Source organism: Lonchura striata, chromosome 2 (assembly GCF_050655825.1).
Source record: "Lonchura striata isolate lonStrDom1 chromosome 2, ASM5065582v1, whole genome shotgun sequence".
Taxonomy (NCBI): domain Eukaryota; kingdom Metazoa; phylum Chordata; class Aves; order Passeriformes; family Estrildidae; genus Lonchura; species Lonchura striata.
The window spans coordinates 136,382,863-136,410,423 of record NC_140704.1 but is presented as its reverse complement, the minus strand read 5'-3'; the positions used below and the strand labels follow the sequence as shown (position 1 = coordinate 136,410,423).

The following is a 27,561-nucleotide window of genomic DNA, read 5'->3' as shown; positions in this document are numbered from 1 at the left end:
ACTAGATTTCTTTAGCTTATATAGAGACAGTGAAATATAGATTTCTGAATCTGGAGTTTTCTGTAAGTAAATAATGTGGAGTTTGATATTAAGACAATGGCCTCCTGAACTGTTGTCGAAGGATGTATCTTGTTAAAGGTTGATTCTAGATTCAAAGCACTCAGTGTGTACCTGCACACATTCTCTGAGCCAGTCCAGTGTCCTTGCTCTGTTCAGGCAGAACTGGGGGCTGTGGCTGGGAGTGCCCAGCAGTGGATCCCTTCCACCAAGGAAGCTCCCTGCTGATCTGAACCTTCAGAGGGAAGGTGAAGATGAGCAGAACTGGACAGCTGGGTGCCCAGCAGCTGCAGAGCTCATGGTGTCAGTCAGAGAAGTCCCCGGGGGCTGCAGCCCCCGTGCCACCCCACAGGCTGGTGCAGAGTCACACTGTGCAGCCAGTGTGCACCAATTGGAACCAAATTTCGGCCCTCTTACCTCCCTTCCCATGGCATCATCACTTGCTGAGAAACTTGAGTATAGGAAGCATCCAAACCAGAAGCATAGGCAGGGGTGTGTGCCAGTCTGCAGCTGCTTAGCATCTCAAAAGGAAGACTGAATTCCTTGTATCTGGCGATGATCGAGATGCAGGGAGTCACTTTATTGACAGAATTAGTTCATATTCCAATCCATCTTGTGTGCAGATAATGCACTGTGGGATTGAGCTACTGTAGTAATAAATTTCCTAACCTAATTGTAAAAGATAAAAGCTCCAGTGAAGTGAGGCTTCATGGCACACTCCACTCCATTCAGTTTCCAGTCCTTCAGAAGAGCAGGCGAGAACGCCCTCCCTCAGGTTGCTGCTCTGTGTCTCTGACCTCCTCCTACAAAAGCAAATTTTCCAGGGAAGGAAATAGAGCAGCACTAAATCTTCCCTCCCTCTGGCTACCAGCATCTGCTGTCACTTTGCAGCTCACGTGAAAGGTCGTATGGAGCAGGGCCCCATATGGAGCAGCCCTCCAGGTAAAATAGGGAATGCTGTCTGGCCCCAGACCTGCCTCCCCCTGTCTGCTTCCTCCCCTCTTCTGCAGCAGTTCCTGACCACCCTACTCCTCCAATGAGTTTCAGATAGCCACAAGCACTGCCAGTCCACTGCACCTTTGATCTGGAAGCAGGAGTGGCTTCTGAGTACTGCTGGCACATGAGATGCTGATTCCCACTGGCTGTTGCAGCTCGGCAGCAGAAGGAGGAGGGAGAGAGCAACCTGTGGCACAGTGATGCTGGGTAGACATCTCAGGTCTTTGTTCATATTTTGGGCTCAGGGAGGGCTGAATGCACTGGGCATTGCACGAGGTCTGATGGTGTCTGGGCATTGCTCAACACCCACAGGCCTCCTGTGGCAGCAACTGAGGGACAGATACTGCAGCCAGTAAGGAAACCCAAAGAGCTGAGCATTTTAGGCTGATTGACAGCTTACACCTCAGCAGTGCAACTGCTGAACTTGTCCATCTCTGCAGCCTCAGAGACGGGAATGGCTCTGATGCAGTGTGATCAATCCCCAGGGAATGAGGTGGCTGCATGTGCATGGAGCAGCCGTGCAGAGAGGCAGACAGGTGCCCCTCAGCATCACAAGTCAGAGTCAGCAAATAGTTGAGGCTGAGAAGGACCCTTAAATGTCATCTGGTCCAACCCCTACATCTTAGCAGGTCATTGATTTCCATTCATGATTGAGCTGCCTTGCACTGCTAGTGAGACTGGAGTTTCTTGGAACTTCACTGAATTAAATTTTCCTCTGGCCATGCCGCTAGGATGGTATTCTTAGAAACCACAGGAATGAAGCTCATGTAATGCTGGTGGCAGTAGCTTTATTTCTCTTGGCCATGCTAGAGGAGTTCTCAAGCTCCACCAGACTTCTCTGAGAAATCGGTTGTCTTCACATTTGAAAAGACAGCATTTACATTGCAGCATTTACATTGCAGTGTGCTTGGTATGTGCTAGCTTGATATAATTTTAAGCTGTTGATCAGGACAAAAAGGAATCCCTGTGTTGATGTGTTGTCTTCCTTTATGAAGGCCAAAATATTTGATGCTCCAAGCAGTGTGCTAAAAACATCTGCAATAAGGAGACAGTGGCATATTGTTCACTTGGAAACTCCTGGGAAAAAGTATTCATGGCTTCTATATTAACAAAATCCAAATAAATTAGTACTGTTTGTGCTGTTTGAGTTCTTAGAGTGCAGTTGAAAAGGAGAGTCACACCAAAAAATATAACATTTTCGGGTACTCTTACCCTGCCCATAATTATTGCCTGCACAGACTGCTACAACCTATTTACTTGCACCAGCTTCACAGCTGGCCTCCAGCCAGCAGCTGAGGTTCATCCCTGCTCTAGATGTGAACTTCAGACGAGGTTTACAGGAAGCCTTCAAAAAATACGAGTTGGTGGTTTCAGCAGGGCTCAGCAGCACCAGCTCCACGGGTCTTCCTTTGCCTGCTTATTTTAATATCATATTTTACCATCTGCATTTCAAAGAGAAGCATTTGCAATTTTTTTATGAACCAAGGTTGGTATTAGACACTAAAGTGAACAAATGCTTTTTGCTTGGATTCTTTGGCCAATATGCACATTGCTTACAAGTTCCCATTTGGAACAGTTGTCACACAGGTGTGTAAAACACTCTGAAAAGCCCTTTCCTTCACTGCTGCAAGCACTTCCATCATCATGCAGAGCTCCAGAGCTGCTTATCGTCTCTGTGCACAGCACACCCATGTTACCCACCTCCACCTCTGTCTCAGCTTATCTTCCCTGTCTCTGCTGCGTGGGATGCAAGGTGGAATGGACTGTGGCCACAGACAGGACAGAGTCTGGGGAGGCACCAGAGGCAGTAGGCCAGGCAGTAGGGTGTGACGAGGTCAGGTGTTTTTGAGCAATCTGCTCAGTTCTGTCAGTTCTCTCTCAGCCAAGCCTAGGAGGTCTCTAGGCTCAGTTCTGCAGGAAGTTCCAGAAATGCTGCTGGTAGCTGCTGGACATCACTCTGATGTAAGCAGTGATTACTTTGCTGATCTGAGGGAGGGAGACATGTTGCATGTAACAGCTGTTACATGTTAGGGAGGTCTGGCCCATTTCCATCATGTTGTATTGTTATTTTCCACAGAAGTATTTACCAGCAGTTGCTCCAGCCACATACCAAAAAAAAAAAGAGCAGTTTTTCTTCCTTCAAATAAGAGTGAATGGAGCATTGGAACTACATATACATATTTTTATACTTGGTAGTTTCTCACAATAAATGTGCCACATGGCATAGGATGAAATTGTATTAGAGGAACCGGCACACACATCAAAGCTTTGATTGTAAACTTCCAGCTCAGAGAACGAGATGAGCAATCTCTATGTTCAATTATAGCTGCAGATATTTCCTTTTTCCTAAGCTGGTGTCTGTTACCATGGCCACAACCTTCAGAGTTTTCTGGCTGTTTTAAAGTCATTACTAGGAGTGAAAAAGCAGATGTTTAATTACATTCTTCTTATTCCATTCACTATGTACAGCTGACCTTTTAGAAGCCCTCAGTAAAAAAATAAACCATTTATTATTATTATTTTCCTAGAGAAAAATAGCAGAAGTTAAATAATATATGCCAATATGTACTTGGTCTACAACTTCTGAGTACTGGTGAGAAGGGCAGTTTCCTGACATCTTAAGGACCGGGTATTAAATTGGTATTAGCAGTAATCAGAGGTAAGTGAAAACCATGCTGTAGAAAATATAGCAGTTGTTGTCCTGGTCACTGACAACCCCAAAGGATTGAGAATATCCTTTGAACACTCTGGTTTCCACCCAAAGAGACACTGTTAAGCCAGAGCCATGTATCTGTACATCACCAGCAGAGTCCTGCACAGGTGTTGTGGCAGCACACCTGCTGCCCAGGTGTTGTGGCTGTCACTATCCCCACTGTGTGTAAAATCCTCTAGGATTTATAAAAACAGGAGGATTCCCCAGAAACAACTTCTCCACCACATTTTGGCATTTCTGGTTTGTGGATAGAGACAATAGTTACTCAGGAGATTGCTCAGCCAACAGGACTGCAGGGAACGTGGTCCCCTAGATTGTTCATGGATTGTTCATGGTATGTTCCTCTTTACTTAGACAACATTACCACTTGTGTCACAGAATAGAAGATTTGTTTATTAAAACTTTCTGTACTCAGGGTTGCCTAAATTTAGCATTTTGTCTGTAATATTGGTTACTCCAGTATATGATAAAAGCTTTGTCATCTCCCTGTGCACACCCCTCCCCACTAGACTCTTCTCAGGCCAAAAGAAAAGGTTGATTATAAGAAAGATCAAGTATGAGGTAGGTCCCGAATCCTACTGAGACTGGTATGTAACTTGGTTTATACAGAGAAATGTAACAAAAAGGCAGTCTCTGATGTCTGCCCACTTCCAGAGCTGCTGAGCAGGGACTTGGTGTGTTTGGCTTGAGCACAATTGGATAGAGCAACCCTACTTCTCATCCCACTCTTACCTTCAGTGTCTAAACTTACTTGGATCTGTGTTTTGTTGCTCTGTGCCTGAGCTCTTCACCAAAGACTTCCTTGATGTACTGAAGTGTTGGAAAGGTAAATGCACTAGAGAAGTGACAGATGTGAATTCATATCTCCATATTCAGGCTGCTCTCCCATTCTTTTCTACAGATTGGTGTTGTAGACCAATGCTGTTAAACACCTTCCTAAGTTTTCTTAAATCAGAACTCCTAGGTATCAGCTTCCTAATGAATTATGAGGTCTCATTGTTTAGCTGTTTTTACATAGCTCCTCTTGGTGGTGGAGCTTGCTGTAGCTAGTACTGCTACTAACTTGAAGCTATTAGTGTATTAAGACAACCATAGTCTCATCAAGAATTATGCTGATGAACACTGATTTAAAGATTTTGCAAACTGGAGCAAAGGACAGTGCTATCTCCCCCTCATAAACAGAGGTCACACTATGGAAGGAGACCCAGAATGGGACTGGAACCCCAAATGGAAACAGAGATGCCAAAAGAGGGAATTTAGTTCAGGGTCAATGGCTGCAGAAAATCCCGTGGTGGGAAATGTGTTCAGTGTCCAGCAGCTTCTCAGCATCCCTGCTGCTATGTGATGCTTACAGGATGTCCACACACAGCTGCTGCTGGGCAGGCAGGGGAAGAGCTGGCCAGCAATGGATGCTCCTCTCAGCCACTATGGAGAGAGTGTTGGCTGCCCAGCAGTCCCTTCTCTGACCATGTGAAGCTGGGCTGTCATGTTTTTGCTTTTATTTTTGGTTATGCAATTATTTTGCTAAGTTGCAGTCTCTCGTGTTGCTGTAAAAGCTGCTCTTGCTTCTGCAGTCTGTAATTAAATATGACCCCTCTCATATTGTGCCTACAGTACACACACCATGCACTATCCAAAACTCACAGTACCTTACACTTTTTCCCATTCACTTGTTTCTCAGAGATGTCAGTGTCATTTCCATGGTTGCAGTGAGTTCAGCAATAGAAGGCTTATCTTTGGGCTTTAGGAACTCATTCCTTCTAGAATAGTAATATAATGCTGCAGACTTACCTTAAGTAATCCAACCACCTAGTGTGGCTGAGCTGCAGGACAGAAACAGTCTTCTGCCTACACAGAGGCATAATCACCCTTGAGCAGGAAAGGAGACAGGAGAGCATCCATGGAGAGGACAGCACATTTTTAGGCAATCCCTTACTTAAGGCATGTTTTTAGTTTGCAGTGCTGGAAGAAAAGTAAGTGCCTTGTTTACAGCATCTGCTTCACGCTCCATGCATGACTGATCAGATCATATCTCGCTGCAGCAGCTCAGCAGAGCTGTGGTGCCAAGGTCATGTGAAGGTGCAGGGGGTGCTGTGCTAAGCAGCTGTGACAGCCAACCTCAGATCTATCTACCAGTTCTGAAGGACCCATTTGGTTCTCTCTTGAGAGCACTCACAGTTCAGTGTGGCATCCATCTCTGCACGAACTGTATATACAACTCTATGTAGTCATATATATATACGACTGCATATGTCGTATATATAGTTCATATATCTACATATGCATATATTGCATGAAAAGATAAAGGTGAATTTTCAAGTGGTTGGAAAAGCTGAAATTTGGGTAATCTGTGCTTTCTCTCTCAACTCTTCTAGCATGCATCTTTCATATAATAGGAGCATATATATTAGTGCAGTCAGTTTCCAATATGCTTCATATTGTGACACTCCTTGGAAAGTAGTTGCAGAAATCCAAGAGTGGGGTCTCTGTGAATAAGGAAGATGGCTTCAGAGAGGGGGAATTTACTTAAAATTCAAAAACTGCACACCCCAGATTCTTTTATTTAGTGCATCCTCAAGTAGAGACAGTCCTGCAAATCAGTGGAATCTGCCCAGCATCAACCACAGCTCTCCCCTCAAATAATTTGGGTGTACAAGGGGCTTACATGCATTACTGTCCTTGAAAGTGTAACTTTGCCCATTTGCTCAAGTCCTATTGCTACCTCAAAAAGTATCTGGAGAGTTTTCCATTTTGAACAGTCCTGTCTCTGTGTCTTTCTCAGCATGAAGATGCATCCGTGTTCCATAGTCCAATGCACCTTTCAGTGGTATCTCAGTGTTCCTAGATCATCTCATCAAGGGCCTGTAGTTTCTTCTGTGAATGTGCTATTCTAGACATTTTTGGTCAAATTTAAGTTAAATATGCTTCTGTTATCAGCTAGCTTTGTAAATGAAAGGGGTCAGAATATATAAAAGCTTCAGAGTTCCCAGATGAAAAAGTTAATGTCTCAAATGGCCATTGAATAGATACAGGAGTGATAATCTGCTGAGGTAGACTCCTGCAGGAAAAAAAAAAAAATAACAGAATAATTATTTTTTGTTTGTGACTACTTTCAAAGTTCACATACAGAGGCTCCTTTCCTTTCTTTGAGCATCTCACACATATTCTGTAGAAAGAATATTTTAATGATAAACCTGAGCTGTCTGGTCTTCCCTGAGCATCCTTGTTTACTCTGGGCCCACTTCAAAGCTGTGCTTAAAAGATCTGGTATTTTTTTAATAAAGAGTAAAACTAGCTTCTAGATGAAATGTGTAAAATAATGTCCATGCTTATGACTGTGCAAGGGAAGCTGGATAGAACATTCTGTGTTCAGTGTAAGGCCCTATTGCTGCCTGGTGCAGAGAGCAGGTAGACGTATGTCCCCAAGTTTTCAGAAGATGTTTGGACTAGGCAGGTGAGTTCTGCCTTCTGCCTTGGGGCAGAAGGAAATAAATCCCCTGCATGTGTTTGTAGATGAGCAACCTAAAGCTGAATATGAGTCAGCAATGCCTTGGCAGCCAGAAGGGCCAAGAGTGTCCTGGGGGCATCAGGCACAGCATGGCAACTGGGCAAGGGCGGGGATTGTCCTGCTCTGCTCTGCACTGGGGCAGCCTCACCTTGAGTGCTGGGGGTGGTTTTGGGCAGAAAATAAGAAATCTATAAAGGCATTAGAGGGCACCCAAACAATGGCAACAAAGACGGTGAAGGGCCTTGAGGGGAAGCTGTATGAGGAGCAGATGAGATCACTTTTGTGTTCAACCTGGAGAAGAGGACACTGAGGAGAGACCTCAACTTCCTCATGAGGGGAAGAGGAAGGGCAGACATTGATCCCTGTTCTGTGGTCCTTGTGATAGGACATGAGGGAATGCCCTGAAGTTGTATCAGGGAAGGTTTAGGTTGGATTATTAGAAAAAGGTTCTCACCCAGAGGGTGGCTGGGCACTGGAACAGCTCCCCAGGGAAGTGGTCACAGCACCAAGCCTGACAGAGTTCAAGAAGCGTTTGGACAATGTTCTTGGGCACATGGTGTGACTCCTGGGGATGGTGCTGAGCAGGACCTGGAGTTGGACTTGATGTTCGTTGTGGGTCCCTTCCAACTCAGTTTATTCTGTGATTCTCTGACTTACACCTCCTAATTGTTAAGATGATGGCAAAATCTGCTCATCTGCAAGGTGAGTGGTCCCATTCAGGGTTGCCTTCTGCCTTTTCTTCATGCGATATTTCATTGTCATCAGTCAAGAACTAGAGAATTGATTACATGGTGCATGGACATTTGTGCTCATACAGTGTGAAACTGGTGCTGTCATCAGGATGGTTTAACAGTATAAAAGACTTGTGAGGGAGATGATATATTTTTATTATGTGAGTTTATATGCTGTGAAACAGCAGAATGTACTGTTGGCATACACTATTGAGTGTTGCAGGCTGGCATCTACATTAAGAGATCATTAAAGAATTCCTGCCTGAGATGGAATAAGGTTACACCTGGAAATTAGTTTTTTCCTGAGGTCTTCCACTTGGTTTCAAGTAGCCCTCCTCCTTTCCCAGTTCATCAACTGAATTAAATTGTCCCAAGAACTGTCAGGTGAGATCAGGCCTTGCCAAAGCCCCTACAGTCTTCAAAACCAGTGGATTCCAGATGTATTTGTTGCCAGATATGATACAGATCTTCTAATGCACCATCTGCCTCCTTTAAAATGAAGGTGAGACTGCTCCATAGAGGTTAGTGACAACCTCCTTCTCCACCAATATCCCTCTCTGCTCCAAATGTGCTAATTACCCTTTTGTGCCATGCTTATAGTGCATTAACAATGATAAACTTGCAGGCCACCTGTTTCTCTCCCATGTTTATCTCAGGGCTTACTGCTTTGTTTGACCTGCTAAGGCACTTGAGAGAGTCCATTTATTTTTACCTCATTAGGGGGTCAAATAAAAGATTTGTTACAACCCTCCTTCACAAACACAGCTTCTTAGCAGCAGTATTTAACCCGTCTCATCCAGTTGTGCAGTATTTAGCCTTTTCACATGCAGAAGCTGGTGAGGACACCCAAGCTCTGTGCTAGAGAGAACACCCAAGCTTGTGCTGGTGAGGACTGTGTCCTGGTACTCTGCCAAGGAGCAGCACATGCAGCTGCTCAGGAGCACTGATACAGGTTTTTGGTCAGAAGACAACCCCATTATTGGATTCCCAGATGCATAACTAAGCAGTGAGTGGAGAAGAGTACACAGAACTTGTTTAGAAAGACCTTTTTTTCCCCTGCCAAAGGAACAGGAGAAATCTAAGTGGTGAGATGTGCATTATTTCAGTACAGCTTTCCACTTTGTGCTTGAGGTAGCAGCAGCTGCTGTGCCAGGACTCCATCAGACCTTTCACTCCCAGCACATATCCTCAACCCCTGGCCCATACAGGTTTGTTACCACTTGCTGGCCACACAAAACACTTTGCTGTGGCTAGCCAGCATCATGGCTTGTCCTCCTGACAAGCAGGAGGAGAGAGACTTTTAAAGTATGAGACCTTTATTTTTATAAGGCATGACACTGAGAGTGCAAGAGGTTACTACTGTAGCAAGAATGGGTCATACGGGACATACAGAGCAAGAAAAGAAACTGGAACAAATGTCAGAGACAGAACTCCATTGGTGAGATTATGATTAAATAAGAGCATATGTCCCTGAAAGGATCTGAAATATTTGCCATCAGGTAACTGGTAAATCTTTCATTAGCCACAGGCAAAATATTCTCATCAGAGTCAGCATCTCTCAGGCCAGTAGTCCCTGCCAGGGGTCCTAGCGTGTCCATGTCCTCAACTCCTTTGGAGGGATCTACAGATATGTGGCATGAAGACTACTGCTAGGTATCTGTGAGATAGATCAGGACTTATTCAGGAACTGGGAATTGGGGGCTCAGCATGGGACAACCTTGCCCACACAGCAGTGGTGCACACTTGTTTCTGTGCACATATAAAACTCAGAGTAGAGAGAGCCCATCATTTAAGTGAAGAACATGTTGTCGAACTTTGGCCTCCACTGCTTTGACTACAGAAGAAAACAAGGGTCTAAAAATAAGGGAATGTTTGCCTCTTGGAAATTTTCTAAGCAATTAATCCAAGAATTATTGATGTTTCTAATTTTGTTAGAAGAGGGAGGACCATCAGTCACACTCGAAAATACCAGCTCTTTGCTGATAACTCATGAAGTGGAATGGCTTTTTAATGAAGCTGCCAGAAGAAAGGTTTGCTGCCAAAATCAAGGATATTTCTCTATCCCGCTCATACTGCTTCATCAAGGAAACTTCCAAGAAAATTTTGATTTTCTCCCAAAGTTGTTGTGTGGGATTTTTTTTTTTTTTTGAGTGCCTGAAAACCAACTCCAAAGCCAACTTTGCTGCCAACCTTTTAAAAGAAGTAATGACAATATATGCTAATAGGAGGTTTCACAAATGAGTATGAGATCACTGAAACCAGTTCCCATCTGATCACACATGAATGAAAAATGTGTGGGTTTGAACTGTGTTCATGATATGATGATAGCTCCATCTTTCATTCAGATTGAGATCAAATTACTATTACCAAGTGCTGGGTGGTAAACTGTTGGTAAGTCACTGTTTTATCATCCTGTGGAGACTAATTTGAAAACATCCTGGTTTTAATGTAACCAAGACATAGATTTTAAAGCACCTATGAATGAAATAGGTACTGTTGCTTAATGTGGCTCCCTTTCCTAGCAAAATCATTAAAAAGCAGTGAGCCTCATAGGGTACATCCTTCTTTTAATAAAGAAAAAAAAAAGTAGAAAATCTGAAGTTTTCTACATATATTTGCATAGTTATCCATTTTTAAAACTTTTCTTTTTTTGAGGGTTCCTTTGGTAATTCACAGGATCCCTGTGTTGCTTACTGACTTAAGTGACTTTCCAGTGAATTCATTAGATCAAGATCTGAGAGTTATTTGGTAAATCTTTCATTAGCCACAGGCAAAATATTCTCATTAGAGTCAGCATCTCTCATGCTTACATACATTTTCACTCCTCTCCATGTCTGAAAAGTAATGTTTCCCAGGAAAAGGAATCAGAACATCAAAATCTGAATTTGTAGTTGACATTGGTGATAATGCTGTTCAGATTTCGGAAACTGCTCTTAAAACCAGCAGTACTCTAGTACTCTAGTACTAGTACTCTACCATTATGGCAAAAGCAGCAAGGCAAATCATAGTAGATGGAATGGTAATAGTTTTCTATTAATTAGATACCAAATACATCTTCGCTACATTTTTTTTGGATGATTTAACCATAGAGAGACACAGAGATTAAGCCATAGATGGTCTTCTTCCAAGGTTTAGAAACCCTGCTGCTTCAGAGATTATATATTTCATTGTTAGGATATTGTTTTGATGGTGCATAGCATCAAAAATGCCATTATTTGCAAATGCTAGAAGTAGGAATGGACATGTATAGGAAATGCAGGAAAACTTAAGAAAAATTATGTAACAGACTTTTTCAAAGATAGTAGGAAAACTAAGAAAGTTTGTGTTTGTTTTAGGGAGCTAAAGAATAGTAGTGGACAGTAAAAGGTAGGGGAAAAAGACAAAGTATAAGAAAGAAAGGACAAAGTTTTATATACTAACACAATAAATAAAAATCCTAGAAAATTAAAAATGGGGAAAGGCACTAAAACTCACAAGAAATCTCAGAGAAGCTGACATCTTGAGAACAGCAAAGACGCAAAAGTACACTGGCCTAAAAATGTAACAGGATCAGCTTTTCTGTTTATTTACAGTCACTAGGAAGTGGTGAATAGTGACATTTTGTTTCATGTTGGATAGAATCTGGTTTTCCTAAAGTTAAACTTCGGAAAGAAGCTTTCTGGTACTGGCACTTCTTCTTTTATACAAGAGTGATACAAATTGTTTGTTTTTCACATGAGAAAAAACAGTTAGTTTGTTTGAAGACAGTCATCTGATGGACTTTGTTTACTTCCTCAAAGGATGTTAGTAGTGAAGGAGGAGATGCTGTTAACCCTTTCTTTTGTGAGGGAGTTCATCTTAGTTGAATTTACGGAATATTTTCAGTGATGACAGAAAAGATCTCATAATTCATATTTTTCTGCCTAGATTTTGTCTTGGGTTTTATACACGATTTATTTTTGCAATCTCTGCAATGCTATAAACTTGTAAAAAAATCTGTTGAATTCATGCAAACAATTTTTTACTTCAGTCTGTTTAATGACTGTATGATATATCGCATTTCAAAAGTTCCTTTGTAAACCAGTGCTGTATATGAGTGTCTACTACCTAACTTAATTTTGAGAACTGCTGTGATTTTGTTTACTGATAACAAGCAATAGTCAAGATTATACAAGCATTTGTTTACATATGTGTGAGAGACAGAGAAGCATGGCAAATTATTTTTGCACTTCATTTGTCAAATGTTTTTCTATGCCTCTTAAGGGAGTTTGCTTACCGACCTTTACCATGTTGTTGAAACTCCCAAATTCATTCCTGTTGAGTAATTTCTAAAATCAGGCAGCACACTGTGTTATGCATGAAATAGCAGTTGGGTAAGACACAGCTCTGTGTTTTTCATGGTGGGCTGTCAGCACTGGATGTCATTCTGAGTTTCAAAGTGAATACAAATCAAAATCTTCTTCCAGTAACTTTATAGATTATATCCTAGCTAAGTTTCCCAAGCTAAGTTTTTTTTCAGGTTTGTATACAAATGGTGCTCAGAGGGAACAGAATCTCCACATTAAATGCCTGTTGTGCACTGCCAGATTCATCCCTCCCAGGTCAGCTGTCCATGTAGAGTGCAGAGGAGGAGGTGCTGTGAGGTGGCTTGAGTAATCATCAGATTGTCAGGGAAAGGAAGAGATACTGTCATCACTAATGGTAACCACATCCTTGTCCATGGAAACTTCGGGGGGCACAGCAAAGCACTTGAACTGGGATCCATGGCTGAGCTTCATAAGCTGACTGTATTGCTGGACCAGCTCAGTGGCAATTATATGGTTTTCCTGTACCTTATTTGTAGCACAAAGGTTGTATGTGAAGACAGACAAGAGGTCTTAGGAAAAAACAGCAAAGATATTGTCTTAAAATTAAAATATTACTTTCTTTCATTTGCTAAAATCCTTCATTCAGCATACCGTCTCAAATAGAATTAATATTATGACTCATCTGGATGAAATTAACTTTTGAAATAAAATATATTTATTTAACTGTTAATTTTCAAAAATGGGCATTTATCACAGAGCAAATATTCTATTTAAATTATCAATTTAAAACCTTTGTAAAATTGAAGTAGCTTACTGCACTGCAATTTGAGAATTCCAAGTTTCTTTTAAATGTAGGAGCTGTAGGCTGTGCCATATGTCACTGGAAGGATGTTTTCTCATATATTCACAGGAAAATCTTGGATTTGCAAGATGAATTCCATGAACTTGGCAATAGAACATGAGGAATAAAAGACAACTAGAAGCTAGAAACTTGCCATATGTCATTGACTTCCATGAGCAATGCTGAGCAAGAGAATATCACCCTCTCTTGCAGGATTAAATACTGCCCCAAGTCATTAATATAAAGCAGATGGCTTTGTTGTTGATTAGAGCTGGTTAGAATCTGAAATTCCCATTCCAAAGGAAATTTTGACATTTGTATTTATTTTCACTGCATATTGGAACAAAACATAAAAAATTTCCCAGTGGGATGGATATTAAAACTGCTCTGGAAACACCAAGTTATTTCACTTCATTGGTACTGAATTGTTTTCTCAATAATATCAAACCAGTGTAATTCTAAAATTTATCAAATAGAAATGCCAAAACAAAATTAATAAACATATAAAGTAACTGAAGTAACTGAAACATTTTGCCATGTTAAAAGGAAAAATTTAAATTGAAATTATAAATTCCAACATTTTAAAATAATTTGTTTTCTTGAATGTGACAAAACATTTGGATTTCAGCTAAGATGCATTATCCTAATGGAAATGGGCTCTACTGAAAAAATGGTCACCCAGTGCTGTTTGTCCAGGGCCAGTAATGTACAGGATCATCTCGCAAGTTCAAGGATGTAAAAATTCTGAGAAATAAGACATGCACAAAGAGAAAATTAACACAATATATGCACTTTGGGAACATCTTTGAAGACTGTCTTAAAAATTCCTACAACTCCCACAAAATTCCTTTAGTCTTCTAGATCTCTCTTACATTAGCTCTCTTTTGTTCAGGCACACTTGAGAGTGTTAAATGTGGGACAGTAATCCCTGATATGGACCTTCATATTTATGAACTTGTAAACTGTGACATTATCTTAGTGTGCCTTGTTTCCATCTCCTTAGAAAAATTCTGGTCCTGACTGCCAGAACCTCCCACTCCCAATCTCCAGCTGCCTACTTTTCTGGAGAAAGTTCCAATAACTTTCTTCAATATGGAACAAAAACTCACAGTTACTGGCCAGGTAGGAGCCTTCACAATCATTCCTTTCCCTATCATAAGAACATCTTTAAAAATACCTACTTTGCCAGCTAATGGCTCCATTTTTTCCAGTATCACGATTTCTTTTTTTTTCTGTCAACACTGCATCTCTGCTGTGGGATAGGAGACCATCTGTTAACAACTTTTTTAAGGATAGTCTAACCACAAATGTCAGTCTTTTGGAGTCACATGTTATTTATTTACAAAGAAAAAAATCAATATCATGAATTCACATCAGCTTCTCATCTTACTTTGTGCAACAGTAGCTTTCTGCTTTAGTTTCCACTACCCTCCACCAAGGTATTGCATATAAGATTACATAAAAGGACCAAACAAGATGTAGGACAGATTAGAAACCTGATGAAGTAGCTTCTGGATGAGTTTGATGACTGGTGTGCTCAGGTGCACTGGGGAAGATTATGTTACTGCTGGTGAGTGCCCTGCACAAAGGAGAGAAGCCCCACAGAAGAAAGGAGAACAAGCTGGGCTTGACGTGGCTGGACACGTGAGTATCAGGATAAAGACAAACAGCAGTGACGCAGGTGTGTGGGAAGGGTGGCTTTTCTAAAGCACTCAGGCCCTTAGTAGGTACCAAAATCAGTGGTGCTACTTTCTGGCAGGTCTCAGTTTACTGGATACAGATGCTTTTTGAGAAATTACCTATTGCACAGGTGTCCAAAGGGAAGGTGTGTTTTGTTTGAGAAGCCCAAGTTTAATTGTGGGTACTGGGAACTTGGAAAAATGTGACCTTGAGTATTTTAGGAAATGTGGCTTAAAAAGGTATTGTTAACCAAAGAGACTTTAGGCTCACAAGTTGCTTAATAGGAGACACAGTAACTGCAGAAAATTTCCATAATTTGGATCTTGATATATGGTGTTCTGAAAGAATGTTAATAGATAAAGTCACCTCCAGATGGAACAGGTGAGAGATTTTGCCAACTCCCCTGCTGTCAGCATTAACATCCATGTTTATAAATACTGCAGATGTCCTGTGCTTAGTGAAACAGCTGAATGCAGTAAAATATGGAAAGGCAGCTTCCTGAGGGTGGATGTTCTAATGTGCTGTTAGCAAAGTCTCTCTTGCCTTTTGCCATACAAAATTAGGCAAAGGCAAACATAATTTACAAAAATACTATTTCCGTAGAGGTTTTAAGAAATCACATATATGTCTAATGTATATCTAATATATATCTAATGCCCAAAAAGAGTCATCTGAAGTCTGCCAAGACAAAGAGTTAGTTATTTTAAAGACCATAGATTGTTCTACCCTGGGTTAATGAACAAAATGTTATGTTTTTTTCTTATGTGGTAAAGTGCTGTTTCTCAACTTCACAAATAAATAAATGAATGATTATGAACCAAAAAAAGCATGTGAATATTGGCATGGTTTTTATTGTTCTGAGTTCTAAAAGAATTAGGAAGAAATGAAATTAAATACCAGGACCTTTTCTGAGTGTAAGAGGAGATAAACAAATCTGTATGAGTTCTTCCTCTTTTGTCTGGTTTCTTTTTTTTTTTTTTTTTTTTTTTTTTGTCTTTTTCTCATTTCTCATTAAGGAATAAAGATTACTTTGATTACTTTCAAGCCATTCTGGATGGGTGAAGCCTTTGCTGGCCCCTAGGGAATGACTGTCCAACACTTCCAACACTTACTGTATCATTTTTTGCCCTGCTCATACAATGGTGGCAGCACTTCCCAAGGGACTCCAGACAAAGCCCAGGACACTGAGAAAGGCTGAAGTGCTGGATACCCCACTGTGTGCACAGAGGAGCCCACATTTACACCCTCTGACACTTTGGAGGGTCACTGTAGGAACTGGGAACATGGATTGCTTTATATGTATCTCCAGCAGCCCCTTTTCTGTGTGTCTGCCCTGCCTGATGTTAACTGAGCAGACAACCTTCCTAAAGATGCCTGGGTGTGCTCAGTGTAAGCAGCAGAGACTTTTTATAAAGTGATAGAGCTTCATCTCCCCTCTGTGACAGCCAGGCTGTTGATGCAGCAGCAGCAAGTACCTGGCTGCCAAAAGGTTAATGACAGATCTGATTGCTAAAATCTAATGGGTAGAGTTAGCCCATTACAGACACTCCTCTTTGGTGGATAGAGATACACCAAATTTCAGTCAGGAGCAGCTTCAGAAACAAGCTCTGAGTCCTAAATGCAGGGCATTAAGTTGGAAAGAGTGACCAGCCATGAATGAGAGAGGAATCACTGCACAGGGTGACACGCTGTAGAAATGCACATAACATGCTCTTTTCCCCAGCTCCTGGTATTAGAAGTGCTCATGTGCCTAGTCATCCTTTTTGTACCACACACTCCATCTTTCAGGAAATGCTTTGGAAACAGAGACCTTCTGTGGAAGCCCCAGCGATGCTGAAGGTGATGGGAAGGCAAGGGGTGTGCACATCAGCCCTTTGGCTGCTTGAGACTGAAACACTGTGTATTGGTCTCTAAACAGCCCCAGCCAAGACTGTGGGCATTGCTGAGAGTAGCATGACAAGCACTAGGCCATTGTCTAGTTAACCCAGTGGTGCTGAAGATCCCAGCATTTATTGATGGGACACTGCCTTTCTGCTGCATCCCCCTCCTACACCCTCACACCAGCTCTCATTGCTAAAATGCACTAAGGAATTACGATAAAGAGAAATAGGAGATGAAGTCCAGCAGCTGTAGCATTTCTCTGCCAGAGCAAATCAGAAGGGAGAAGAGCCTGGGCTTTTGATGTTACCCTTGAGCACCTCCAAGTCTGAAACGTGAACTCTTTGCAGCTGCTCCTGCTTGGACTGCTCGCCTCAACCAAAACACAGAACTATAAAGGATTTGCTTTCATTTCTTGTTTTGAGTTTCTCCTGGGGTAGCAGGAAAGCACAAATTCTGTCAGGAAAGAATAAATACTGTCAAAGGAGAAGTTAGGGGCACCTTTGGTAGGGGAAGGACTCCCAGTAAGGGGCTAGAGAAGCAGGAAAGTGACACTAAACAAAACAGGAACTTAGAGCAGTGAAAATGTCAGGATCCTGGGATCAAACTAAGATCCTAATATAAAGAGATGAGTGAATATGGTGATGAACATATTTGGAAGTACCAGTGGGCAACTGGATGGCACATGACACCTCTTCCTTCTATTGATAAATAAAGCATAAATACCCAATGATGATCCCATCCACACCTCTTCCTTGTTTTTTTTCCTCTTAATTTCTTCATTCATCTTCATTCCTCTTCTTTGATGTCAGCTATAGTTTTAGCCAGATGTATTTGGGTACTTGTTTTACTCCACTGCAAATCTGTTTACTGCCGTTCCTTCTGAATATTGTAAGAGAATGTCAGAATTTTTTTTAGTCTTGCTCATTCATTTCATTCAGTTTTTGCTCTTTGCCAATAGAAAAAGATAAATGGAGGGTGGCAAGGCTCAACATTTTTTTCTGCATGTATTATTTTTTTGTTAAGTCCTTGTGTGGTTTTTAATAAATTTGGTTTTCTTTCAAAAATATGTTCCGAGATGCTGTTAAAAAAAATTAAACAAAAGCCTTTCTTGGCAAGCATCTTCACACTGGTTACTCAAATGATAGTGTGAAAACAAACTAGAAATGGCCAGAAGGAAGCAAAGTGGCTGCTTCCAAGAGCCTGAAGGGTTGTTTTCTGTGGGATGGAAATAAAAAAAAAAATCTCTTGACCAAGTAGTGCTTGCATGTGATGGCAGGAGACTAAAACCAGAGAAGTCATTCTTCCCAGCACAGCTGCTGCTGCTGTTTCATGGTGCAGTGTCCCACCAGCGGGATCCTGCACGGACACTGGAATTTCCAGTGGGACAGTGGAGAGCCGTGCTGGAGGTGACTCTGAGGCTGTGAATCAGGAGCTCAGGGACTGATCACAGAGTCTCCTGGGCTGGAGCACACCAGACATCAACAAACATGTCCCTGCCTTGCTCAAGTCTCACTGGAGAGCTCCAAGATCACAAGACAGTGTTTTGCCCACATTTACTCTTGGGTTTGCATTCATGAGGAGGATTGCCAGGGAAGCAGTGTACACAATGGGGAGGGACTGTATCACTGAGGTAGCTGTTGCTCTGAACTGCCTCATTACGTAGCTCGTGCAGCAGTTAGCAGCCCAAAGGAATAACTGACCTTATGAAAGAGACTTGGCTTTTATATCAGATTGTGTTCACCAAGCCTTGACTTTTGGAACTGCACATAACTTCCCCCTTTCTGTAAGGACATGGACATAGATGAACCAGGGCTGCATTTGGGAGCATGTGTGCACTGTATGTGTACAAGTAACAGCAGAGTTTGCAGAGACTGACACATTGTGGTGAACTGGTCCTTGGTGTCTGAAGCATTACGGAGCAATGAGAGCAGCTGGCAGAAGGGAAGGAGGAGAGTAGTTCTAATGCAGTGAAGTTTGATAACAGGGCAAAATTTTGGCTGGGAAGCCCTGGGGACATATTCCCAGACAAAATCTCACACTCTTGAGATGCACCTCAGTCTCCTCTCGATATCCCTCCACTTACTGCAGGGTAAGGGGATGCCATACTGCAAGGTTTGGTCAACCAGGACGGGGCAGCACCCCTCCTCTGAGCTTGTGACAGAGCTGAGTTGCACAGTGGCAGCAGAGGAAGAACTGGTAGGGGTGCCAGAAAGTGATGGCAGAGGAATTTGGCTTGCCAGAGCCCTATCTGCTGTGCTGTGAAAGCTGGTATGCATTGACAGAAGACTGCTGATGGGTAGGACATAAAAGAAGGTGAGCTCCATGCCATTTCCAGATGTGCAGACAGCTTAAAAGATAGGTGGTCTATATGAGTCCACTTGTCACACATCCTAGTTTTCAGTAATGATCTGACAGGAGGAAAAGCCACAGCAGTGATGGTGAGTGGAGAATCACGCTGGTACCTCAGAGTGGCATTGCCACAGGGGATTGACTCATGGAGCACTGCTTTCTCACCATTGTCAGGTAGCAGAGCTGGCTCAGAGCGATGCTGTTCTCCTGCTCATACTTTAGTTCATTCCAGCAGTCATCAGGATCTTGTGCAGCTGCTTGGCAGAGATTGAAATCCCATGATTGCTAGTCTTGGGAAAATTCTCAAATTATGTGTTAGAAATGTATTAAAGACAGCATTGCACCCATAAGTGGATTATTTCTTGGGAACAGGTCAAACTGTGTGTTAGAAACCAAGAAACAGAAGTTTCTGAAGACAAAAATCACTTTCATTGCTTCTTTCTGAAAGGTTTTCTGCTTTCATTTTTACAGAATAGGTGTCTGTAGCCAAGCCTATGGTGTGATTCACCTTGCTGTTCCCACTGGAAACAGCTCAGGCAGGACCTGTTTTCAAATTGGTTCCTTAGACCTCTGAGGTGCTTTATGCCCTGTTAGCTATGAAGTACCCAATCACCTAAAAACTCCATTTTTAGAATAAGACTTCCCTGCACAAATGTCCTCTTCTCATAATACTTTTTCCCAGCAGGGGACTTCTCCTCAGATTTAAGCCTAAATAGAAATTAAGAAGTCTTGCTGTCTTTGGCAGACTGAGCTCAATACAACAACAACAACAACAACAACAACAACAACAAATTAAAAAAAACCAAACCCTTGTGATAGCAAACCTTCAACAGAAAGACAGAAAACATTTGCTTTTTTTAAAGAAATATGTTTAGATGTTTTACATGTTTGCATTGCAAATCTGTTTGCATTGCACTGCACTCGTTTCAGTGGGTTGGCTGCATGCTTCTGGTTGCTGCACCTTTCCAGCTCCTGCAAGGTTGTTGCTTAAGCAGGGGCAGTGTTTGCCTCACTCTGAGGTTTCTGATGGAGGAAACAACTGCGTGTGAGCAGCAGCAAGCTGCTGGCAAAGAGACACGTGGTAGCAGAGGTGCTCACTGCCCTTCTGCCCAGTCAGAGCTCCCTGTGTGGTGAGAAGGCTGAAACTGCACACGGCTGATCTGCTGCCCTGCAGGGAAAGCCATCACAGCAGTGGCACTCTTGGCTTGTGCTGAATCCTCACAGGCCAGCTGTCTGTCAAACAACTCTGTCGCCTGCATCTTAAAAACTCTGCACATGGACCTGAATAGAGGAACTTCAAGTATTTCCTTTCAGGAGCATCACCTATGACGTTTCCTCCCATAATCAGTGAGCAGGGATTCCTTCTGTAGCAGTGGCACTTTACTTCCTGATATTCTATAGTTGTTGGCTGAAATGGTATCAACCATTCAAGCCATAAACACATCACATTCTTTTACCAAAAAATACTGCCTTAAGAATTAAGACCTTTGTATTTTGATATGTTGTTCTATGTAGCAAGTCATTCATACATATTGTATCTAACACCATTGTGTCAGAGGAAGAAATTGCAGAATTAATTTGTCTTTCTCTTTGTACTCCTACATCATCCATTTCTCAGTATTGTCATATTTTACTATGCTATTGTGATTGGTGTTCACTATTTACTTGCTGTATTTAGAATTTCTATGTAGAAGATTGCTGCCTCTCCAGGACGGTTTGAGTGAATGAAGACGAGAGATCTCTGAAGGTTGCTCTTGGGGAATGAGGTTTATTGGGGATGCAGAAAGGTCCTGCCTCGAGCTGCTGAATGCAGCACGTGGCGAGGCTTAAAGAGGTGGAGGAAGGGAGAGACAAGAGGATGTTTTAGGAGAGGGGAAGTTCTAAGAGGAGGGGAAGTTCCAAGAGGCCGTGTGGCCCCTCGGAGACCCCTTATCAGGGGGTTTCAAGGTGGGCTGGAACAAGGCTTGGGCCAATGGGGTTACAGGCACTTGATGTTTTAGGGGAGGGACAGAGGTGCGAGGTGAGCCGTACATTTTGGGGGGTGAGATGGAACAGTCCACTCGACCCCTGGACCCATCCGTAGGCAAGGGCATTGTCCGGCTAGCTGGAAGAACTGTTCTCATCCTGGCTGTATTATTTATGAATAATTATATTTATCTATCTTCTGCAACACTTCTAATCATTTATTAGAAATTTGAAAGATCTACAGGAATGATAAAGCGTGAAAAAGTGTGAAAATCAGTTTCAATTTCATTTTGTTCTGTGCATTTATTGCTGTTATTGTTAGCTGACATCCTCTCAGTTTACTGCACTCTTCCTACAAGCTAATCTATCTTGAAGAGTCAGACAGCAGTCTGTGAAGTGATTGTAAGGATCTTCAAGTGCCTTCAATGATCTTCTGTACTTGGACTGCAAAAGCATTTTGGTTTTGATAGATAGAATAGGCACAATAAATCCCATTGTTGCAGTTCCTAGAACACTACCTATTAAAAAGGAACAATCTGGAGGGCAAAGAACATGATAAAAATTCATCACAAGTGGACTCGGGAATAGTGCTACTAGTTTTGACTGCGTCACCTGGCATCACAACACCTGTGGATTTCAACCTCACACTGTAAGTTATATATGGTTAGCTCACCCTTTCTCCCTGGAGAACACAGGATTTTCTGGTTATGATGCTCTGAAAGGCAGTGCATTCTACTCTTCTGTGGTTTTTATTATTTGGTGAAAATGTGTTGCACCTACAACACTCTGCAGTTATAGAGGCATTCACTTTTAGAGAGAAATACAGTCTTATTGGCCACCTCTTGAAGGACTGCCTGCATCTTACCTCACTATTTTCCAGAAGATTCTGGACTAGAAATGTGCAAGCTGAGTTTTCCATTTTCAAATGTTTGAGTTATTAAAAAGGAGGGGATTATATGGCTAATTCTAGCTCATTGCTACCCCAGCTGGCGTGCACCTTAGTCAGCAATCGTCCCTCCCTGCTCTCTGGCCTGGAATTGTGCTGCCCCTGGTGCTGCCGAGGAGCTGCCAGCCGGGGGCATGGGCAGCTGCTGCCTACGCTGGGATTTTACTGGGGGTTTGTGTTAAACTGGGGCTGCTACAAACTGACCCTGCCCACCTCCCCTGTCCAGTCGCTCTTCCATCCCACTGGCAGACCCTGATCATGTTGTTTGGCCTGACATAAAGCCCTCTGGCTGCCCTAATGTAACCCATTCCCTCAGCTAATTCCCAGGTTGTTTATTATGGGGCCATCCAACACCCGTGGAAGTAACACAACATTCAGCTGCCTTGGCAGCTGTTGGACCGGGCCTGTGAAACAAGGACTTTTTTGCTATTTTCAGGGCATTAAGAGCTTGGATTGCTTAAAAACTGTACAGCATGTTTTGATCAGGATTAGAAGACCAAAAGACAGTAGAAAAAAATTACCTTTGAAGTGGCATCTTCCACTTTTCAAGTATTTCGAAGATGCTTTAGAGGAAAAGATGTTGTTTGGTCAACATAGTCAACCAAGCCCCTGAAATTGTCAGAAGTTGGATAGGCTCTCATGCGGCAGGTTTCTTCACCCTTCCCATCCTCCTGTCTGTGAACAGGGAAGCCTGTTCTCCATGAACTGTACACAGAGAACAGCAATGGATTTAGACAGGACATACAGTTACCAAACTGTGATGCTGCTTGGTTTTTGCCTTTTTTCTTTTATATGTTCCCTGTATTCTTCACACATATATTTGTAACTCTGTGGCCTATAGTATTAACGACAGGTTTTCCCAGTACTTTTCCATAGCCTTTCCCTGGGCAAATTCCAGAACCCCAAGGCCCCAGGGTACAAGACCCCAGTGCTGTCTTGGCTATTCCTGGGAACAAAGGCTGAGAGTACCAAGGAGAAAACTCCAAAGAAAGGGCTTGACCTGAAGGAAAATTGCATCACCACTTGTCCTCCTAATTGGTGCTTTTTATCAATTATGCTAATTTCCTGAAACCCGTAAAATGTATTCACCCCTAGAGGGGTAGGCTTGTGTGGACATCTTTCCATAACTGCTTCTGAAGGCCTTCAAATAAATATCCGCTCTTATATTACCTCCTTACTAAAATTATCTTGAGTTTCATTTCCAGGTTGGGAAAAAGGCAACAGCTATATGCTACCAGACAGCCATCAGTGAATCCTGGAAACACAGATAGATCTAGGATGGATCCTGTGTTTTACACTTGAGAAATACAACTTTTTGGTCATTCTGGTCCAAGAACATAGGAAATTAAGGAATCAATCCTCTACTTGTCTTGGGGAGTTCAAAGTCCTTGGGGAGAAAGGGAGCTTCTCACAAGAAAAAAAAAAAAGTATTATCAGCCTGGGGGAACCTCATTTTCTTCTTCCCAATGCCAAACAGAGGAGACAGTAGATTAGCTTCAAATGGTGGTACATTTCTCCGTAGCTGCTTCTGCGATGCATTGATACTGTATTATTCTTCATTTTTCATTTTTAACCTTTCTTGGTTAAGAAAGGACATTTTATTGAATGCTCATTAGCCATTCCAGTCATCATTATTAGATCCATCTCTGGGCCACAGACTCCATTCTGACAACAGTGTGAGTCACATTTAAATTATTTTGCAATCCTACTTTACTTATCCATACATCATATCTTAGTTGTGACTGTCATTTGTGTGACCAATTCTCAGGCAGGTTTCTGTCAATAGAGAAGGGCTTCCCACAAATCAGCATAATGTTAAGCTTACAGTAAAACTGATGTTGCCTTTCAGAGCCAACACACTCGGGCTCCAAAACTTAAAACCCAGCGGCATCCATCATTAGTAAATGTGCTGCACAATGTGATATGTACCAACTTGCCTCAAATGAAATATAATTAAGGTGATTTAATAGAGACTGTATCCAATAATACTTCTTAGTGGTTAATTTAAGGGAAATGAATTTCCAATTTTATTGCCTGAGTATACAACACATTAATAGTTTGAGTGGAGGAATCCGCTGTTGATAAAATCTCTTCAGATTTTAACTTAATTTTGAAGTAAAATGGGAATTGATATATGCCAAACAAAAGAGGCAGTTTCTGTGTTGCTTTCTGGTTATAAAGATAGGTGTGGAAGGGCTTTGGAGCATACACTGCAGTTGCACTTTGATCCCATTTTGGAAGAAGACCAAGGGAACACAGGCCTTTGTACCAGTCTGGCTTCCACCAGAGATACAAAAATTGTGTCTCGTGAGGCCAGGTCCTCAGCACAGCTGGGTGACTGGGATGGAGGGTGTGCTCAGCACACAGCTACTGTTAGCTGTACCTTGCAACATCCATGGCTTACCTCGTGATTTCAAGCATGGCAATGAATTCAGTGTAATTACTGTTCTCCAAGTTGTCAAAAGACAATGTAATCAACATGTGGATTACATTTATTAATTTTTTCAGAGTATACATGTAGTTCTGGACATTGTCCAAGGTTTCAGTTGATACCCAAGAGTGAACTATCATCAGAAAACTCAGAATACAGCATACTGTTCTTCTACAGCCTCCAAGATAATCAGTATCAATAATGAATAATAATTAATATGTGTTTGTTTTTGCTCTACAGGTAATACTTTAACTCCAATATGGGAAAGCAAAACAGCAAACTGCGCCCTGAAGTCATGCAAGATTTGCTAGAAAGTACAGACTTTACAGAACATGAAATCCAGGAGTGGTACAAAGGCTTCTTGAGAGACTGTCCAAGTGGACATTTATCTATGGAGGAGTTTAAAAAAATATATGGAAACTTTTTTCCTTACGGGGACGCTTCTAAGTTTGCAGAGCATGTATTCCGCACTTTCGACGCCAATGGAGACGGAACAATAGATTTCAGAGAATTCATCATAGCCTTGAGTGTAACGTCAAGAGGAAAACTGGAGCAAAAGCTGAAGTGGGCATTCAGTATGTACGACCTCGATGGGAATGGCTACATCAGTAAGTCAGAGATGCTGGAAATCGTGCAGGTAGGTGCTGCTCAGAGGCACCCCTGGGCTCACTCCTTGAGAGCAAATTATGAAGCAATGTAACAGTGAATGAAAAACTGGCAGCACTGGTTTACAATGTGCTAAAACTGCTTGGATATAAAATGCTATTTCATTTGGCAAAGATTGTGTCACAATTCAAACTACAGCTTAATATCCACTGCAAGTTCTTCCTGAGCAACAGGCTGCATGGCTATTTCTTCCCTGGGAGCTCTGTTGGGCTCAAACACAGCAATTAACCTGCTGATAAATGTGATTCTCTAACCCTGTCAATTAATTATGATTAATTGCAGTTGAACCAAGCAGGTATACTAGAACAACCAGGCAGTGTGCTTTTAAGGAAGGCAGGCTCCCTCCACAATAAGAAGCAAATCTTTGAAATCATGTTATTATGAAGAACCAGCTCAGCTCACATATTATGAAGGTATTTTGTCTGCCTAATTCCAGTGAGGAGTGCATTATTAGAATCATACTAGCTGTCTTCATACTAAGTTGGCAGTATAGATAAACCTTATCTGAGTAGATAATTATCCCATACATAGCTTCTTTGGTTGTGTTTGCATGTGATGTTAGTAAGAGTCCCATGTTGCTGGCTTTCTCCAACATGTTTTTGCCCTTGAGGCACATCACTCTACTGAAAGATTTAAAACATTTTTTTTATTTGGCAGTGTATTTACACAGCTTGAATCTGTATAATGCAGCACCGTTAAAAAAAAAAAAAAAAAGAAGAAAAAAAGAAAAGCCTGTTATCAAGATCCTTTCCTTTCCCTGGAAATTTTGAAGTGCTAACAATGTGCTGTATTATTCAGACTTGTATTTGCACTGAAAAGCAGGGAAAAGTAACCCACACAAATTACAGGCTGTGATAGCCAGGTGCATGTAGCGAGTCAGACTAATGGATGGTGCTCCTGTCTTTCTACCAGGGCCCTTCTCACATCCTCCAAGCAATACCAATACCAGCACTTGCACTGCTTCAGCAAGACCAGATCCAGAACTCAGCTGCAGATCTAGAGTTTGTTGTCTTTCACTTGGTCTGTTTTGTGCTCCTGTGTCTGAGTTGAGGAGCAGGACCTCCCTGTCTGCGCCATGACAAACCCCATGGAATATTTGCATTAGAAGATCCTCTGGTCCTTACAAATCTTCCTCTCCCCCAGGCAGGGTAAACAGACTGTCAATTACTGTTTTTCTGTCTGTATTTCTCCTCATGAAAAAACAGAAAGAATCCCAAGAGAACTAGCATAGACCATAGGAAACACAGGAACCAAAGCTGGGTGATTGCCATTCCTTCAGAGGAGGAGACAGCCCAGCAGCTGCAGGATCCCTCACTGCTGTCGAGGAGCCCAGGAAGGCACCAAGCCCACAGGCAGCACAAACCCTCCAGGCAAGGAGAGCTAGAAACAGGCAGAATTTGGCCAAAAATTTGTTCATGTCAAATGAAATTAAAATATCAGTGGCTGGATTTTCTATAGTAAGCCAAACAAGGACCAGCAAAGCTGGAAGCTTTTTCCAGGTTTGCTTGCCAGCAAGTCTAGAGGCTGAAATGCTCTGCCTCCTCTTCATATTTATGTCAGTACCAAATCATAGCATTGTCTTTTACAGCCATGATGGCATCATCAAACAAAATTGCAGCTGAGGGGTCAGTGTAGGGTGGCATTCTGTCAACACGTGCATCCAACACTGAGCAGCACTTTGGCTGGGCACAGCCCTCAGCCTGGCACTCCAGCCATCCCTCTGCACTTCTGGGAGGTTTGGCTCTCTCTCTCCTTTCAGACTGAGTGTGAAACTCAACTGAGTGATGCTCATAATCTCACCTCATTTTGAGGGACCCAATTTTGAGGGACCACACAAGAAACAATTATGGAAGTGAACAGCCTGAAAACCAGTTATTTCTGTACTGTGGACTATCAGCAATTTTTAAACCATGAAAGCTGCCCTTTCTGTGATGGAGCTTCCCATAAGGCAATGTCCTTGTAGATCTCACCCTGTTCTCTTCTTTCAGGTTTTTTTTAATGCATTGGTCTCCTTGTATTGCACTGGTCACCAGGAGCTCCTCCCAGTGGGATGGGATTTGTTGTGTAGTCTCTGGAAACATGTTCAGCTGATATCTGAAACTGAAGTAGATGAGCATATTTTCATGCTTTGATGAGAAGTTCCTTTGATGTAAAGTGATTAGATACAAAAAGCCAGCAAACAACTATCACTTTCATTTATGAAAGATTATTATTTTATTATATGGAATGACAAGATTCTGTATCAAATGTCTTCCTGGGGGCCCTCAGCCATCACAATTTTTCTGAGAATGAAAATCAGAACTCTGACATATCTTTATGTCTCAAAGGAACCTAATGCCAGTCCCTTATCTAGCAAATTGATAGAGTAGGATTATGTTTTCATTGGGATTTTTGCCTGAGACAATACATCAGAGTGAACACTAAAATAAACACCTTTAGTCTAAAAGTCTTAGTTTAACAGAAAAATACTGTCCCTGTGGGATTACTGTATTTTAAATGGCATAAGGGCAA

At 42.0% G+C, this 27,561-nt stretch overlaps 1 protein-coding gene across 2 annotated transcripts in view; it reads left to right on the top strand.

The window, feature by feature from the left end:
* The window catches only part of NCALD (neurocalcin delta), a 57,942-nt gene that overhangs the window by 15,999 nt on the left and 14,382 nt on the right, over positions 1 to 27,561 (top strand). For both annotated transcript variants that reach the window (XM_021529438.4, XM_021529437.3), the window contains exon 2: positions 24,625 to 25,021. In XM_021529438.4, coding sequence (XP_021385113.1) covers positions 24,644 to 25,021 — 378 coding nt within the window. In that variant the 5' untranslated portion in view covers positions 24,625 to 24,643. The remainder of the gene's footprint in view (positions 1 to 24,624; positions 25,022 to 27,561) is intronic.